At 41.2% G+C, this 17168-nt stretch overlaps 2 protein-coding genes across 5 annotated transcripts in view; one reads left to right on the top strand and one right to left on the bottom strand.

The window, feature by feature from the left end:
- The first annotated feature begins 1016 nt into the window (after positions 1 to 1016).
- Positions 1017 to 3171, top strand: LOC137380064 (BTB/POZ domain-containing protein KCTD6). Of its 2 annotated transcripts, none has more exons than XM_068051630.1 (2): positions 1017 to 1114; positions 2151 to 3169. In XM_068051630.1, exons 1-2 carry the CDS (start codon positions 1088 to 1090, stop codon positions 2835 to 2837), a joined length of 714 nt encoding a protein of 237 aa, XP_067907731.1. In that variant the 5' UTR covers positions 1017 to 1087; the 3' UTR covers positions 2838 to 3169. The 2 variants fall into 2 exon arrangements, with proteins under 2 accessions (XP_067907731.1, XP_067907730.1); XM_068051629.1 differs by lacking the exon at positions 1017 to 1114 and adding an exon at positions 1159 to 1440 and having other exon boundaries at positions 2151 to 3171.
- Positions 2887 to 17168, bottom strand: part of LOC137380063 (peroxisomal acyl-coenzyme A oxidase 2-like) — a 69432-nt gene continuing 55150 nt past the window's right edge. For all 3 annotated transcript variants that reach the window (XM_068051625.1, XM_068051628.1, XM_068051627.1), the window contains 2 exons: positions 16969 to 17101; positions 2887 to 5276 (listed from right to left, as the gene is read on the bottom strand). In XM_068051625.1, coding sequence (XP_067907726.1) covers positions 5214 to 5276; positions 16969 to 17101 — 196 coding nt within the window. In that variant the 3' untranslated portion in view covers positions 2887 to 5213. The remainder of the gene's footprint in view (positions 5277 to 16968; positions 17102 to 17168) is intronic.

The raw sequence follows: 17168 nt of genomic DNA, 5'->3' as shown, positions 1-17168 counted from the left end.
GTAATATATTCAGATCTATTCTTGAAATCATGATGTAATGAAACATTTTATTGCATTTCTTAATATTTTATTTTGTTTCCAAATGACATAGCTGAGTTTGAAACTATGGTAAATATTTTATAATTTGTTCAGGTTTAGAAGCACTCGGGTTTGCTGTTCATTTTGAAGAGTGGATGACCAAAACAACAGGGAGGAAGACATCGGGCACACTGCGTGAAACTGATATACTGTGCCCATTTGTCAGCTGTTGGTCTGACATCAGACAACGACAGACAACAGCAAAGACACTGTATGTTCAGTCACTCGCTGTAGTCCCTCATCTATTCTTTCTGTCGTCAGTTATAATTATAATTGCAAATTCTCTAATATAGATTATGTTATTTTAGCTTGGAAATATATCGATACAATCAATAGAAGACACGCTATTGGCAGATGTAAATACCTGTACTATGAGCCTCATACTTCAGTGATGTAGATTTCGCAATGTGTTTTGAGACACAGCCATTCATTTAGACTTATTTAATTGCTTGAAGTAAAATGCAATGTATCTGGAAACAATATCGTTGCAGTTTGCCCGGAAGAAATACTCTATCTGCTACACCGGTTACCTGTATGATGACCAGCTTTTCAGTTTTCAAAGTCTTTCTTGAGCCGAATTATCGTTATCATTTATCTTATTAGGCCACTGGTCTAAATGATGCGTTTGCAAGGCTTCTGAGACATTTAAGCATGGTAATACTGCTTCGGGCAGTATTTAAACATAGATGTCAAGCATTTATTTTAAAATGTCAAATTCCCTTGAATATCTTTGGATTTCCATCCTTAAGCCTCTCCACCTTTGTAAGATTAACCTCCAGCAAAATGTTGACCTTATGCGAATTGCCACTTTTGCTTTCCTCGCTGGTTATGAGCGAGACCACAACACTTTGATCATTAACTTTTATCTGCCTTTATCAAAGATGGCGGCGTCCAGTTCAATGTGGCACAGCTGCCAAGGATTCGGAGGGTCGTGCCCAGTGCGCATGCTCGGAGGTAGTGTTGATTGTGCGGCGGCGCTGAGCGGTTGATCGACTCAAGGGGAGAGCGGATGGATAATGGAGACTGGGGCCAGACGGTAAGAGGCTGCTGTTAGTCTGAGTTTGAAGCTTGCCTTAGTGGAAGGTGTCCCCGGGCCGCAGCGAACCGCAGGCGGATCCGGGGCTTGGTTTACGGCCTCACCCGGAGCTGCTGCGTGTCGGCTGGGCGTACATTCGGCGAGCTGTGGCCCCCGCTCTCCTGACACGCACCGCCCCCAGCACTGAACATTGACCTGCCTGCCCGTGTGTGGGGGGCTGCCGCTGATTGGAGCCAGTAATGCGGAGCGGATTGTTGTTGCTGCCGGTTCTCTGCCAAGCCTTATATTTGATCCAGTGTCAGGACAGCAGGAGGGAGAACAGATTGGTAAACATAGGCTGGCTTCATATCTCAGAGCGACGCAAACATAACCCGCCTAAATCAGGCAGCTTTTTTGGCAAATGCATGATTAATTTTGCATTGTATACCAATGTGACTTTGAGTTCATTGCACGATTTCCAATCCCCACCCCTTTTAGGAGCCTTGTTTAAAGACAAAGTGAACGAAACAAGTAGGGCACATCTGTTCTCATGTCTTTACCTGAATATTGATACTTTTTATTATTCTGCATAATCCGATTTCATGTATACTAGTTAAGCAAATATCTGATATTGTACTGATAAGCCAAATAAGCTGAGCAATAATACGAGAGCAATATTTGAGCTTGGGTGTGGAAAAAAGAAACTTTAAAACACGCAAATGTATTCAACGTTTGAATCTAGAGAATTTCTTAATTTGAATGTGGTGCATCCCATGGTTAAGGTGCTTCAGCATTAGCGGTTTTCTTTGTTCTTGGGATGTCCGTTCACAGTAGCCCTCTATCTCTCCCCCCAGCACCACCCCCCCAAATTGGTGTGGATGAGAGATTTTTATTCCAGTAAATTATCACTTAGGGATTGAATAAATGAAACATTGAATAAGGTTTCAGTTTTACACAAATTAACTAATACTGATAATTAAATTTGACTGTCAGAATGTGGTAATATGGACAAGATATTTGGTAAGATAACTATGTTCTAGTTTTTTTTTCATTTCAGATGGCTGATCCAGTTACACTTAATGTAGGAGGACACTTGTATTCAACATCAGTATCCACACTAACTAGATACCCAGACTCCATGTTAGGAGTAATGTTTAGGGGAGATTTCCCCACTGCCAAAGACTCTCAAGGAAACTATTTCATTGATAGAGATGGACCTCTCTTCAGATACATCTTGAATTTTTTAAGGACTGCAGCTCTGACACTACCTCAAGGCTTCAAAGAAATTGACCTCCTGAGAAAAGAGGCTGATTTTTATCAGATTGAGCCTTTGATTCACTGTCTGAATGACCCCAAGCCCCTTTACCCATTAGATACGTTTGAGGAGGTGGTGGAACTGTCTAGTACCCGCAAACTTTCCAAATATTCTAATCCAGTAGCTGTTATAATCACACAACTGACTATCACTACTAAAGTTCACTCATTGCTGGAGGGTATCTCGAACCATTTTACAAAATGGAATAAACACATGATGGATACCAGAGACTTTCAGGTGTCCTTCACATTCGGACCCTGTGATTATCACCAGGAGGTGTCTCTTCGTGTTCATCTGATGGAGTACATTGCAAAGCAGGGCTTTACCATCAGAATGACAAGGGTACATCACATGAGCGAGAGAGCAAATGAGAACACCGTGGAACACAACTGGACCTTTTGTAGATTGGCACGGAAAACTGAAGATTGACCATCCTTACAATACTAAATGATCTAACCACATAATGAACAGCGATGGATCACTGTATGCAACAATTTAATTGAATACCCAGTAACCATGTACAATTGGAAGTTCTACACCCTTCTGTTATAAAATTACTTTTTGTACAATAGCAAAAATTCCTATGCATACTGTAACCAAATGCTGTTGAATGAGGTATTAAATGTTTAAGATATATATTTCCTTTATTGAAGTTATGATTTTAATACCTGCTAGATTTAAGTTCTTAAAATATATGAAATTAATGTAGCTTTTACTTGTTCTGTCCATATACTTATGAAATAAATAGATTAAAAGCTTGTCAGTGTGCATGTTTCTTGCAGTATGTGAAGGTTTTGATCTATGAAATTTACCTGTCATTGTTCTTAGCTGATAAAGTGTATTCAAATTAATATGAGCTGACTTTTTTTAACCTAGGAGGTTTCATGTGAAACTCTCATGTACGTTTAACTTTGCTTATGATCTTTGCAAAATTCTCAATTTTACCTAGTGTGAACAGTTCACCTCCAGCTCCAATGCAAAATCAAATTTTCGGCTCCATTTTTTTAACAAAGTAGTTAAACCATTAAGAGTCTAGTAATTGAATATTCCAAAAATACTGTCACAGTTCACCATTAAATTTTGTGCAATGTGGTGCTGTTTCTTTTATATTTCTATTTGAGTTGATGTTTTTACAGGGAAGTGTTTACTTCAGTTTTTTTTATTGCTTGACCTAACTTTGTACCATTGAGATTTAGTAAGTCTTTTGTTTTTGCTTGCACTATAACTGAGCAGGGCAGTTCTAGCTAGTTTGTGTTTATATACAGCCACAATAATTGCGTGTGTTTGTAGCAAGCAGCCGACATAATGTACATTAAGTTTCAGTGTAAATACACTGTTACGACCAGGTGAGAAGATGTCTAGGGTTCCCTTTTGGCCTTCACTTGGTCTTACTGTAATAGGGTTTAATTTTAAATACACTGTTTTTAGCTCCCCCTTGGTGAATCCTTGTTCAATTATAAGGCAAAGAAACTAGCACAAACAGGCTTTCCTAGGTTTAAAGAAGGTGAAATTATTAAACTTAAACTCTAATTCGGATACATGCCACGCCCTACACTTGCATGCATAAGCGATACACATATGCAAACAGAGACAGAAAAGAGCAGAAGAAAAATAAAGTGGAAAGGTTTGAGGCAATATCTGAAGAGTTTTTGTTAGGGTTCTTCAAGACCATTGTCGAGTCCTTGATTGTAGGTAGGTCTTGCTTAGCATGGTATACCGTAAACTGCTATTACTGCTCTACCAACATCGTGATTTAAAAAGTATGAACAGCAGCTTACATTATGCCAGGGTCACCTCCAGAATACTCAAAACTAATTCATTTGGTAAGTTTGGGGCATTTAGAACTGAACAGGATTCATATGAAGAAACAGTAAGTGTGTTCATGGTGGCATATTCTGTCAATTATATTTAAAACCTGGTACTGCTGTATATAGATTTGAATTGACATTTTAATTCCCTGCATTAACCAAACAGTTTTAGAATAACTGTCTTTATTATTGAATTATGAACTTAATATCATGCTAGCTCTACAGCATGTCTGATCTTAGCTTGTGCGGTTTTGAATTTCTAGTGTGCAGTCCAGTTAGTCCCTGTCCCATCATTATCTTGAGCATGGGGAATCAACTCCCTTCCAAGTGTTGGCAGGTCACTGATCAGCAATCTGCCCTACATTTCCATATCTGAATTTCAACTAACATGAAATTCTGTTGAGTTAAATCCACTGAGATAGAGTTCTGTTTTTCCAGCCTATGAATTTGCATATACTTCAAAAAGACTAGCACGCTGCAACTATAACCCAGCATAGATTGCAGATAAGGTGGTTTGGTGGGGGAAGATGAAAGGGGGAGAAATGAGAGCACGTACCTTAAATGTTATATTTAGTACTCAAAATTTTGTTGGTAATGGAAAAACAAAATTAAACCATTTTCCTGGGTTCATTTAATAGCTGGTAACACATGCACCTAAATGAAGTGCAAAATGATAACAGTAAAATGTCTAGATATGGAAAATGCAATTAAGTCCTTAAATCAATTTACTGAAAACATTGGTCCAATAATCCAGGCACAGAGGTCTAAAATTCAGTGGTAATTAGTATATTCAATTACTCAAAACAATTAAACTACTAAGATACTCATTAGAAATTGTCAAATTCAACTGAACTTTCATTCAACAACTGGTGTCTTGCATGTAATTTGCATTTTCTGTATATCAATCTGGCTGTTTGGCCAACTTATTTATGATTTTTAGTATCCTACACTGTCAACACAGCTTTAATCACAGAAGCAAAACAAATCCAGAACACTATTACAGCTTGGACTGTGCTAATTGAAAGCGCGTCTTCAGGTATTTCTCATATGCAAGGTTTGCCTGTAGAAACAAAAACGCAATAAAAATTTCAAAGGTTGACAACAGTAAATTCAAAAAATTGCTACATCTCTGAAATTAAATCTACATTTAAATAAATGATATAAATAGCATTTATTTCAAATACATATCCTAAGCAACAAAATCAACATATGGAACCCATTTACAAAGTTGAATAATAATTTTGTGAAAGTATTATCATGGCTGAACATCTTATAGATTGGCCATAACATTCTAAATCAATAACAAATATTTCTGGTATACACACAAATGAAAACGCATTATGAACCAGTGAAGCTGGACATATTTTGATCCATTAGAGGTGACCAGGTGAGAAAGGTGGCTAGTGGTCCCTCTCAGCCTTCGCCTTGTCTTACCGTAACGGTTTAATTTTAAAAACACTTTTTAGCTCCCCCTTGGTGCATCCTTGTTCACCGCTCTCCAATCACAAGGCAAAGAAACCAGCACAAACAGGTTTTCTTAGGTTTAAAGAAGAAAAGTTGAAATTTATAAAACTTATCTAATTCGGTTGACGTCTACAGCTACACACCCACCCACGCTAGCAGGCATACGTGATACATGCAAATAGAGGCAGAAAAGAGAAGAAAAAATAAAGTGGGAAAGTTTGAGGCAACATCTGAAGAGTTTTTAATTACGGTTCTTCAAGCACACTGTAGAGTCCTTGATTATGGGTAGGTCTTGCTTTTCATTGGGGCCCAGTATTCTTCTTAAACCTTGTTCGCTGTAGATGTTCATGTGTCTTCAGTGTATTCAGAGGCTTGTGAGAAAGGGATGGGAGCAGACAGGAGATATCTTCTCAGTTCAGGAGCAAACAGTCTTTCTGAGTTCAAACTCTGTAGCTAGTTCAAAAAACTTTGGAACAGCCAGTTAGTCATGTGACCAGCTGTCCAACCAGTCCTGACCCTGTGGATTGCATCACCCCAGCAGGCCCTGGAATGCACTTCCCACCCCTTCACTGTCCGGTGATCAACATTCACTGTGGGTTGAATGTGTGAGGGAATGGTCCTTTGTCTACACAAGCACTGTTGGTTAGTATGCAAATGTTTTCTTCCAGCCATGGCTAATCTGTTCAACAAGTCATTTCCTTGCTCCAGCAACTGTTCAAACTCAATATTCATATGACAAAAACCAATGTGCCTCATTCTTGGCATGACACCTCCACACCCAGCGGAATGAAATGAGTTTTGAGAAAAGCGCATTTTATTAAAAGGATTGAGAGAAAATATAAGTTACAGAGAAAAACCGTACATTTCTCTCATTCATTCCCAAATCCTAAAACTTTTTACAGCCTGTCTTTCCTTGGTGCCAGTGCTGCTTTAATTGCTCCTTTTTGGCATCCCAGTAAACATGTGGTTCTTTGGGGAAGTTTTTCTTCAGGTTGCCAATTTCCATGGCTGTCTAGGGTCTGAGATGGTTAGGTTTAATTAGCCCTGAGTTGGAATTTTTTTTCCCAGGAGTGTCAGTAGTGGGTGGATCTCAGTGCTTTGAACTCAGTGCTTTGCTGAGTCATGGAAAGGCTTTTGACTTCAGGAGATGGATGGTTTGCTTTTTTGCTGACTGAGTAGGATTCTTTGCTAATATCCCTTTTGTCCTCTGGAACACTCCTGCCTGCAGGTATTTGTGCAGACTCTACTGCACTCCCCTGTGGCACTTAGACTAGGTGAGGCATTACCATCACGGTTTCTCTGCCCTTTAGAGGGCTTTCTTTGTCTCTGCAGGTTCCTGTAAATGCTGTTAGCAACTCTGGTGGGGTGCTTCTCCTGTCTGTATTTACGTAGGAGGATGTGGGGTCTAACTTTTCACAATTTTAGGGGTTGGTTGACCGGACAGTAGCGGTTTTCAACCCAGACTTCCTTTAACCTGCCCTTTGGGTCACTTTTTCCCCTTCCCTGTCTAATCTTTTGCCAACCTTGTGCTTGCCTGTCCCCATTTGTTCTCTACGTGGGTCCCTTACAGCTCACCAGCCCTCTGGTGGAGGATCCTCCTAAGACTGGTACAGGACTTTGGGGTGCAGGTTTCACTGTAGGTTGGGGTTTCCCCTCAACCTGGCACATGCGGCAACTCCTGCAGTACTCCACCACATCTCAGTGGAGTTTTGGCCAGTCAAACTGCTGTCTTATTGCAGGCTTAGGTCTTTCGTATACCGGCATGTACAGCCATTGTAGTCTCGTGGGCCCTTCTTAATATTTCTCTCTGGTACCTCTGCGGGACCACTAACTGGTCCACCCCTTGCTCTCAGGTCTGTGAGGAGAACTCAATTTCCTCAACAGCACCTCATACTTTAAATTGTAGCAATCAATCAGAGATTCCTTCTGCTTCACTTTCAGACTGCGCAGCCTGTGCTAACTCTCGCAATACTGGGTTAGCTCGCTGAGCCTCAGCTATAGAAAATCCATTTAATTCAATCCCTGAAATTTCATTTCATTTCCAAAGAAAGTCTCAGACAGACAGACCTGGTCATCTGCCTGCAGTGCCAATGCAATCTCCTCTCGGGGTGCTGCTTTGATCATGGCTTGATCCACTACACATTCTGGGAAACTGCGGGGGTCTGTCTCCTGCCACTGACCTCTTGCAGTCTTTCTTTCACTACTGGGGGTGGGGGGGGGCTACCACCTTCATCCCCGCCAGATCATTACTGAGGAGCAGGTCAACCCCACCTACAGGCAAACTAGGGACAATCCCTATGGTTACTGGTCCCAAAACTAGGTCGCATTCCAGGTGCACCCGGTGTACAGGCATACACTGCCCTCCAATACCATTCACCACCATTCTGGTGTTCACTGTACTCTCTGGGGGCAAGGTCAGGCCGTTTCCCAGTAAATTGAATCTAAATTGAATTGGCTCCTGGTTCTCGAGAATTATTATGAGCTTGCCTGCCCCACTCGAGGGTACTTTCGTTCAGACACAAAACCTTGATAACCCTCAGGCATCCTATTAAATTATCCTGCACTTGCAGCCTTAAGCTTTCTGGGTCTCACTCTTACTGCAGTTAAAGCCACAGCTTGTTCTGCTGTGCTTTCCATCAGCTTCCTGTCTTCACTGAGCGGGTGTGCCCCAACTAACCCTACAGGTTTTCCCTTTAGTTTCCAGCAGTCAGCTTTTAAATGCCCTGTTTTATTACAATGGAGGCACACAGATCTCCAGGTCTCGCTCCTTCTCATCGCACCTTCCTTTTTGGCTGGAGGAGGACCGCCTGTGTCTCCTGCTTTTCTTTCTCGCCCAGGCCTGCTTGCGCTCCCATCACCTTCCCACCCATTTGTCCTTTTCAGATTTGTGGGGTTGATTAGGAAAGGTTCTCTCCTGGGAAACTGACTTATAAATTAAAGCAAACACATCGGCCAGAACGGCCGCTTGCCGGGCTCTCTGAACTCGCTGCTCCTCTACATTTGTCTTTATGGAGAGTGGGAGAGAGTTTTTAAATTCCTCTAACAGAATTACTTCCCTGAGATTCTCATAGCTGAGCTGTACATTAAGAGCCCTCAGCCACTGGTCAAAAGCCAGCTGCTTACTTCTTTCAAATTCCTGATAAGTTTGATTAGTTTGCTTCGTGAGGGTTTTAAACTTTTGGTGATAGGCTTCGGGTACTAATTCATATGCCCCAAGGATAGCATTTTTGGTTAGTTAATAATTTGATGAACTCTCATCTGGCAACAGGGAATAAACCTCATGGGTTTTTCCAGTTAGCTTGCTTTGTAATAAAACAGGCCAAGTCTCAGCTGGCCATTTTAGCTGCCTTGCCAGTTTCTCAAAGGACACAAAATGTTTTTCTTCCACATCTTCCTCATTGAATTTGGGAATTAGTTGAGCGGGTTTGAACAATTCTGTACCCAGCCCGGAATTACGCTCCTCCATATCGGCCCTACTTTCACTGAGGTTACTCTGTCGCCCCCTAGTTAACTCAAGCTGCTTCAGCTCTCTCTCTTCGTATTCCTTTCGAAATATTCTTTCTCTCTCCTGTTCCTTCTCCTGTCTATCTTTATCTTCACGTTCCTTTTGGAAGGTTCTTTCTTTCCCCCTCTCCTGTCTCTCTCTTTCCTTTTCCTCTAATTCAAGTTTCCTCTGTTCCAACTGTAGCTTTGCTAACAATACCCTGTCTGGGTCTACTTCTAACCCTGCTTCTGTTTCTTCAGATTAAAGGGAAAAATGGTTAGCCACTAGTCTTTGGAGTTCAGACTTTCTAGCCGTGGCACGGACAGTGATCCCACACTGCTCAGCCATTTTCCTCAACTCCTCCATAGACAATGCTTTCAACTTATCCCAAGTTACTTCAGCCTGGCTTGGAGAGCTATTGGCTTCAGTTGCAGACATGTTAGTATTCAATCACTGAAAACCACAAGAAAACCTGTATTGAAATCTAGCTCTTGTTTTGATTGGGAACAATTGACTTCCCACTTCCAATTTCTCTTGTTTGTCGGTTAAATCCCAGACGGTAGCACCAAAATTTCTGATACGACCAGGTGAGAAAGGTGTCTAAGGGTCCCTCTCAGCCTTCACCTGGTCTTACCGTAACAGGGTTTAATTTTAAGCCATGTTTTTAGCTCCCTCCTTGTTCACTGCTTTCCAATTATAAGGCAAAGAAACCAGCACAAACAGTTTTCTTAGGTTTAAAGAAGAAAAGTTGAAATTTATTAAACTTAAACTCTAATTCGATTGACACCTACAGATACACGACACGCCCAAGCTAGCATGCATACGTGATACACACATGCAAATAGAGACAGAAAAGAGCAGAAGAAGAAATAAAGTGGAAAAGTTTGAGGCAATATCTGAAGTTTTTGTTACGGCTCTTCGAGCTCACTGTAGAGTCCTTGATTGTAGGTAGGTCTTGCTTTTCGTTGGGACCCAGTATTCTTCTTAAACCTTGTTTGCTGTAAGAGACTTTTCTCTCTTGGGATTCATGTGGATTCAGAGGCTTGTGAGAAAGGGATGGGAGCAGACAGGAGATATCTTCTCAGTCCAGGAGCAAACAGTCTTTCTGAGTTCAAACTCTGTGGCTAGTTCAAAAAACTGTGGAACAGCCAGTTAGTCATGTGATCAGCTGGTCCAACCAGTCCTGCCCCCTGTGGATTGCATCACCACAGCAGGCCCTGGAGTGCGCTTCCCACCCGTTTACTGTCCGGTGATCAACATCCATTGTGGGTTGAATGTGTCAGGGAATGGTCCTTTGTCTACACAAGCACCATCTGTTAGTATGCAAATGTTTTTTTCCCAGCCACGGTTGTTCCTGGTTCCAGCAACAGTTCAAAATCAATGTTCATATGACAAAACCAATGCATTTCATTCTTGGCAGGTGGGGACCTGCATGACACTATGATCTAGTCTTTATATTGCATATGTCTTGAAAAATTGTGGGTTATGTGCTTGTGATTACCTAAAATGCATTTTGAGTGCCAGCGCTGCATTGCCCAATTACTTCATGAGTTAACCTGACTGGAGGATATACCTGGAAACTGAGCAACTGATTTTCTCTTTGTAACAATGTTTTTGAAGCCTGAAGTTAGACAAATCATGATCAATCTGTTTTGATTGATCCTGGCTGTTGTGCAACATAATTTATTGCTTTGATTTGTACAAGTAAAATGTAATTTGCTCTGGCTGATGAGAATGGAAGGGGAAAAAAAATGCATCAAATTATTGTCTCATCAGCAGTGGGGAAGCTCGTCAAAGGGACATGGTGCAAAACTTCATTGAGTCATAGAATAACACAGCACAAAAAGGGGCTATTCAGCCCATTGTACCAGACCTTTGAAAGAGCTATCCAATTAGTCCCACTCACTTGCTCTTTCCACCATAACTCTTCAAATTCTTTCCTCTTGTTCTCATGTTAACAAGTGTTAGCCTTGGCTCAGTGGTAGTACTCATAGAAACATAGAGAACAGGAGCAGGAGTAGGCCATTCGGCCCTTCGAGCCTGCTCCGCCATTCATTATGATCATGGCTGATCATCCAACTCAGTAACCTGTTCCCGCTTTCTCCCCATATCCTTCGATCCCTTTCGCCCCAAGAGCTATATCTAACTCCGTCTTGAAAATATACAATGTTTCAGCCTCAACTGCTTTCTGTGGTAGCGAATTCCACAGGCTCACCACTCTCTGAGTGGAATAATTTCTCATCTCAGTCCTGAAAGGTTTACCCCGTATCCTTAGACTATGACCCCTGGTTCTGGACTCCCCCACCATCGGGAACATCCTTCCTGCATCTACCCTGTCAAGTCTTGTTAGAATTTTATAGGTTTCTATGAGATCCCCCCTCACCCTTCTGAACTCCAGCGAATATAATCCTAACCGATTCAATCTCTCCTCATACGTCAATCCTGCCATCCCAGGAATCAGTCTGGCAAACCTTTGCTGCACTCCCTCTATAGCAAGAACATCCTTCCTCAGATAAGGAGACCAAAACTGCACACAATATTCCAGGTGTGGCCTCACCAAGGCCCTGTATAATTGCAGCAAGACATCCCTGCTCCTGTACTCGAATCCTCTCTCTATGAAGGTCAACATACCATTTGCCTTTTTTTACTCAGTTTTTTTCCAACTGAGTCAGAAGGACATGGGTTCAAGCCTGACTCCAGGGCCTGAGCACATAATCTATGCTGACACAAATGCAGTATTGAGGAACTGCTGCACTCTGAGAGATGCTGTATTTCAGATGAGATACAGGAGTAGGCTATTCAGCCCATCAAGTCTGCTCCACCATTCAATACGATCACAGCTGATGCAAACATCTAAATTTGGAGCAGAAGTAGGCCACTTGGCCCCTCGAGCCTGCTCTGCCATTCAATAAGATCATGGTTGATTTGTTTGTGTTTCGAATTCCATACTCCCATCTACCCCCGATAACCTTTGATTCTCTTGCCTAACAAGAATCTAAGTCCCGCCGCCTTAAAAATATTCAATGACCCTGCCTCCACCACCTTCTGAGGCAGAGTTCCAAAGTCACACAACCCTCAAAAGAAAAAAATTCTCCTCATCTCGGTCCTAAAAGGGCGACCCCTAATTTTAAAACAGTGCCTCCTAGATCTGGACTCACCCACAACAGCAAAAATCCTCTCCACATCCACCTCGTCAGATCTTATAAACTTCAATCAAGTCTCCCTCGCTTTTCTAAACTCCAGTGAAAATATGCCCAGTCTATTTAACCTTCCCTCATCAGACAACCCGCTCACTCCAGGTATTGTCATGGAAGTGTCTCCTTTTAAAAACTAAGGGGGGTCTGTGTGCCTTTAAGACTGAAAGAAGTTTTAATATTCTCAAACAGTGTGTGCGAACAGCCTGTTTCTAAGCAACAGCAAGAGAGATACGGTCACATGCCTTCTTATATCAGTTTGACTATGTGTAAAGACTGGGTAGAACCAGTTTGATCTGGCAGACAAGCGAAGTGTGCTCTCCTTGAAGGAAGGATTTAGTCTCTCTCAGCAGAAAATCTACATTAGCCTACAGGCTGTGTTTCACCTAAAGAGGAAAATAGCCCTAGAAAGGAATCTTTGCATTATTGGAAGTAGCAAATTCCTTTTTACTTCTAGTCTCCAAGGAATGTTTTTTGTAACCTCTATAGTGAAGGCAGAAGCAAAATATTCGTTCATTGTATCTGCCATTTCCTTATTATCTACTATTAGCTCCCCATTCTCACTCTCCAGAGGACCAGCATTCACTTTATTTACTCTTTTCCTTTTTAAATATCTGTAGAAACTCTTGCTATCCGTTTTTATATTTCTAGCTAGCTTTCTCTCATACTCTAATTTCTTTTTTCCGATTAACCTTTTAGTCATTCTCTGTTGTTCTTTATATTCTGACCAATCATCTGAACTGCTACTCATCTTTGCACAATTATATGCCTTTTCCTTAAGTTTGATGCTTTCCTTAACTTCTTTAGTTAACCATGAATGGTGGGTCCTCCCCTTTAAGAATTTTTATTTATAGTTGGAATCAACTTCAATGCCTTTTTCCCACACTATCCCCATATCCCTTTATGTCATTGGTAATTAGAAATCTGTCGATCTTATTAAACGAATGCCCAGCGGATATAACAGATTCCATAATACTATTCAAAGACAAATTGGGGAGTTCTGCTAATGTCTGAGCCACCAACTATCCATTAAGCACATTTGTGGAACCTTGCTGTACACATATTGGATTCTGCATATGTCTAGAAAACAACGGGGACTATGTTTCAAAATAATTAATAGGCTGTAAAGCAACTTTAGGACATCCCAAGCACATGAAGCACTATGTTAATACAAGTTCTTTCTTTTTCATGCTGATTTTGAAAATACATGGACAATGTTGGTTGCAAGGTTGATATCTAAACTGGCATCCAATGGAGGTCATGATGGCAAGAGGGGGAAATGGACTAACTGGTGTGCATTCAAACTTGCCAACCCACACTTCTGTACTGTACTATATATAATTGAGTCCACCAGCAGTACAAACTGGGTTTTTGGATGTGTACTGGCTGCAAAACATGAAAGGGAAAATTGCAAGTAGTATGTGTCTGACTTTTTGATTTGTTATGTTGGTGGGCAAGCTCCTTGCCAGCAAACACATTCATAAAACTAGCTTAGTTTATGTCGGACCTATGGGCCTGCAAAACAAAGTAAATATCACTGTTTGGACAAGAGTTTTAAAAACTTCTAAAATAGAATTATCAGATTTGGCTCAGTCTGATTTGGTTTTATCTCCCTTTTTCGGGGGTTGGGTGGGCTGTAATTGGCAAATAACTTTGGTATTCAACAATTAAAGTTAATGTTGGCTAATGATTTCATTTTTTTGCACCAGTGGTTGCATCAAACAATCCCAAATCGGGTATACCACCTGACCAGATACAAAGTTCCCTCCTCCAGTAACTGCATATTTTAAATTTTCTACACTCAAAACTTAGATGGTTAAAGGACAATTTTTTTAAATTATTTGTTTGTGGGATTTGGGCATTGTTGGCAAGGCCAGCATTTATTGCCTATCCATTATCGCCCTCAAAATGGTGGTGGTGAGCCGCCTTCTTGAACCGCTGGAGTCAAAGCAGTGTAGGTACACTCACATTGATGTTAGGTTGAGAGTTCCAGGCCTTTCATCCAGCAACATATTTCCAAGTCAGGATGGTGCTTGATTTGGAGGGAACTTGCAGGTGGTGGTGTTCCCATACACCTGCTGCCCCAATTCTTTTAGGTGGTATGGGTTAGAGGTTGGAAGGTACTGTCAAAGAAGCCTTGGCAAGATGCTGATAGATGATATACACTGCAGCCACTATGTGCCAGTGGTGGACCTACTGATCTAATAATATTGTGTCCCTCTATTTCAAGTCAAAAAATATATAAATTTTGCAATGTAGATCTGGATCTTGCTCTGTGTAATGCAGTCTAATATTACAGTACGGTATGATGGCGATAGTGTTTACACTATTGATATCCAGTGTTATGAGATACTGAACAGGATGGTATGTTGCCTTCCTGGTGCTAGGATCAAGGATGTCACGGTGTGGCTGCAGGACATTCTGAAGGGGGAGGGTGAACAGTCAGAGGTTGTGGTTCACATTGGTACCAATGACATAGGTAGAGAGGAGGATGAGGTCCTGCGACAAGAATTTAGGGAGCTAGGTAGCAGATTAAAAAGCAGTGCCTCAAAAGTTATAATCTCTGGATTACTCCCAGTGCCACATGCTAGTAAGTATAGGAATAGGAGAACAGAGCAGATGAATGCGTGGCTGAAGACATGGTGCAGGAGGGAGGGCTTTGGTTTCCTGGATCACTGGGTCTGTTTCTGGTGAAGGTGGGACCTGTACAAGTTGGATGGGTTGAACCTGAACTGGAACGGGACAAACATCCTTGCTTGGAACATAGATGGGCTGGTAAAATGGGCAGAGCAGTGACAAATGGAATTTAATCCTGAGAAGTGTGAGGTGATGCATTTGGGGAGGACTAACAAGGCAAGGGAATATACAATGGGTGGTAGGACCCTAGGAAGTACAGAGGGTCAGAGGGACCTTGGTGTACTTGTCCATAGATCACTGAAGGCAGCAGCACAGGTAGATAAGGTGGTTAAGAAGGCATATGGGATACTTGCCTTTATTATCCGCTGCATAGAATATAACAGCAGGGAGGTTATGATGGAGCTGTATAAAACACTAGTTAGGCCACAGCTGGAGTATTGTGTACGGTTCTGGCCACCACACTATCGGAAGGATGTGATTGTACTGGAGAGGGTGCAGAGGGGATTCACCAGGATGTTGCCTGGGCTGGAGCATTTCAGTTATGAAGAGAGACTGGATAGGCTAGGGTTGTTTTCCTTAGAGCAGAGAAGGCTGAGGGGAGACCTGATAGAGGTATATAAAATTATGAGGGGCATAGATAGGGTAGATAGGAAGAAACATTTTCCCTTAGCGGAGGTGTCAATAACAAGGGGGCATAGATTTAAGGTAAGGGGCAGGAGATTTGGAGGGGATTTGAAGAAAATGAATTTTCACCCAGAGGGTGGTTGGAACCTGAAGGGGTGGTAGAGGCAGGAACCCTTACAACATTTAAGTATTTAGATGAGCACTTGAAATGCTACAGCATACAAGGCTACGGGCCAAGTGCTGGAAAATGGGATTCGAATAGATAGATGCTTGATGGCCAGCAAGGGCACAATGGGCCGAAGGGCCTGTTTCTGTGCTGTATAACTCTATGAACACCAAAACAATAGCCATTAGCCAGCAATTATAATCATATAACACTTAATTACCATAATTAAGCAAACTAAGTTCTAACTTAAATTTGTTCTCAAGCTTCCCCTCAGAACTGAGGTGCAAGACTTCACTAGGTCATCCATAGTTGAGAGAGAAAATTCATTTAATCTCACTTGGTAAGACTAAGGAACAGGACTGAAGGATAATTCAGATGTGATCATGAGGAACACAGAAAATGAAACTTCAAAAATAGAATTGTCATTCAACTACAAACTGTATCTTTGGCATACAAAGTCCAAATGATTAACATTTATTTATTTATTTTATCTTGGTTGTGTCAAATACAGTGACAACATGAATGTAAAACCACAAGGAAAATTCAAAAACTGTGAACCTCAATGAGGGAATGGGAATTAAGTTATAATAATATTACTGTGTAAAAGTTGAATAAAATTTCTCACTCAATATTTATCCTCAATGTCTTTTAACTGCTTGAAATAGATTCATCACTTAATGCATCATTATGTCTACAACAATTCATGTCATCACTTTAACAGCCACATAATGCATATTAATCAGACATGTTCTTTCAATGGGCATGTATTGTGAATGAGTTAAGACAAGAGTTGGCTCTAGTGTGTTTTTGTTCTTTTTCACAGTGTTGTTTTTAACAAATGAAATTAGCACGAGATAAATGTGTTGCTTTTTGTCCAAAATAAATGAACAAATAAAGTTTGCAAATAAGCTTGGTAAAGGATAATAAATAGTGCTTCACTCAGGTCATTAACATCACTCCATACTCACATTTCAGAAAGTATAAAGTACCAGCAAGTGATTGGGGAGGTGTGGGAGATTGGGAAGAGAAGCAGATTTTTCTGCTCGCAGAAAAATTGTAAATATGTTCTATCTAAGCCTTCAATGATTTCACTACAATCAGTGTGCAAAGGAAATCTTCCCAGGCAACATAATTAGGCATGTTGTATGTACAATGGTTATCTAACAGATGAAGCTGAGGGTACCTTTGCATCTATGGAGGCTTTCTGAGCCCACTCGAAGAGGCGTTGGTAAGCATGGCCGTCATAGTGACCAATAGCAGAATTCAGCTGTTCGTCAGGATAATCAAATGCATCTGCTATTGAGACAGCATCCTTCCTAAAACAGATTTAAAAAAAAAATGTTTATATTTTTAATGCAAGTACTAGAATTTATTAGGAATACT

This window comes from Heterodontus francisci, chromosome 19 (genome assembly GCF_036365525.1).
Source record: "Heterodontus francisci isolate sHetFra1 chromosome 19, sHetFra1.hap1, whole genome shotgun sequence".
NCBI classification, from domain to species: domain Eukaryota; kingdom Metazoa; phylum Chordata; class Chondrichthyes; order Heterodontiformes; family Heterodontidae; genus Heterodontus; species Heterodontus francisci.
The sequence above is the reverse complement of the archived record's forward strand: the minus strand, read 5'-3'. Positions and strand labels throughout refer to the sequence as shown.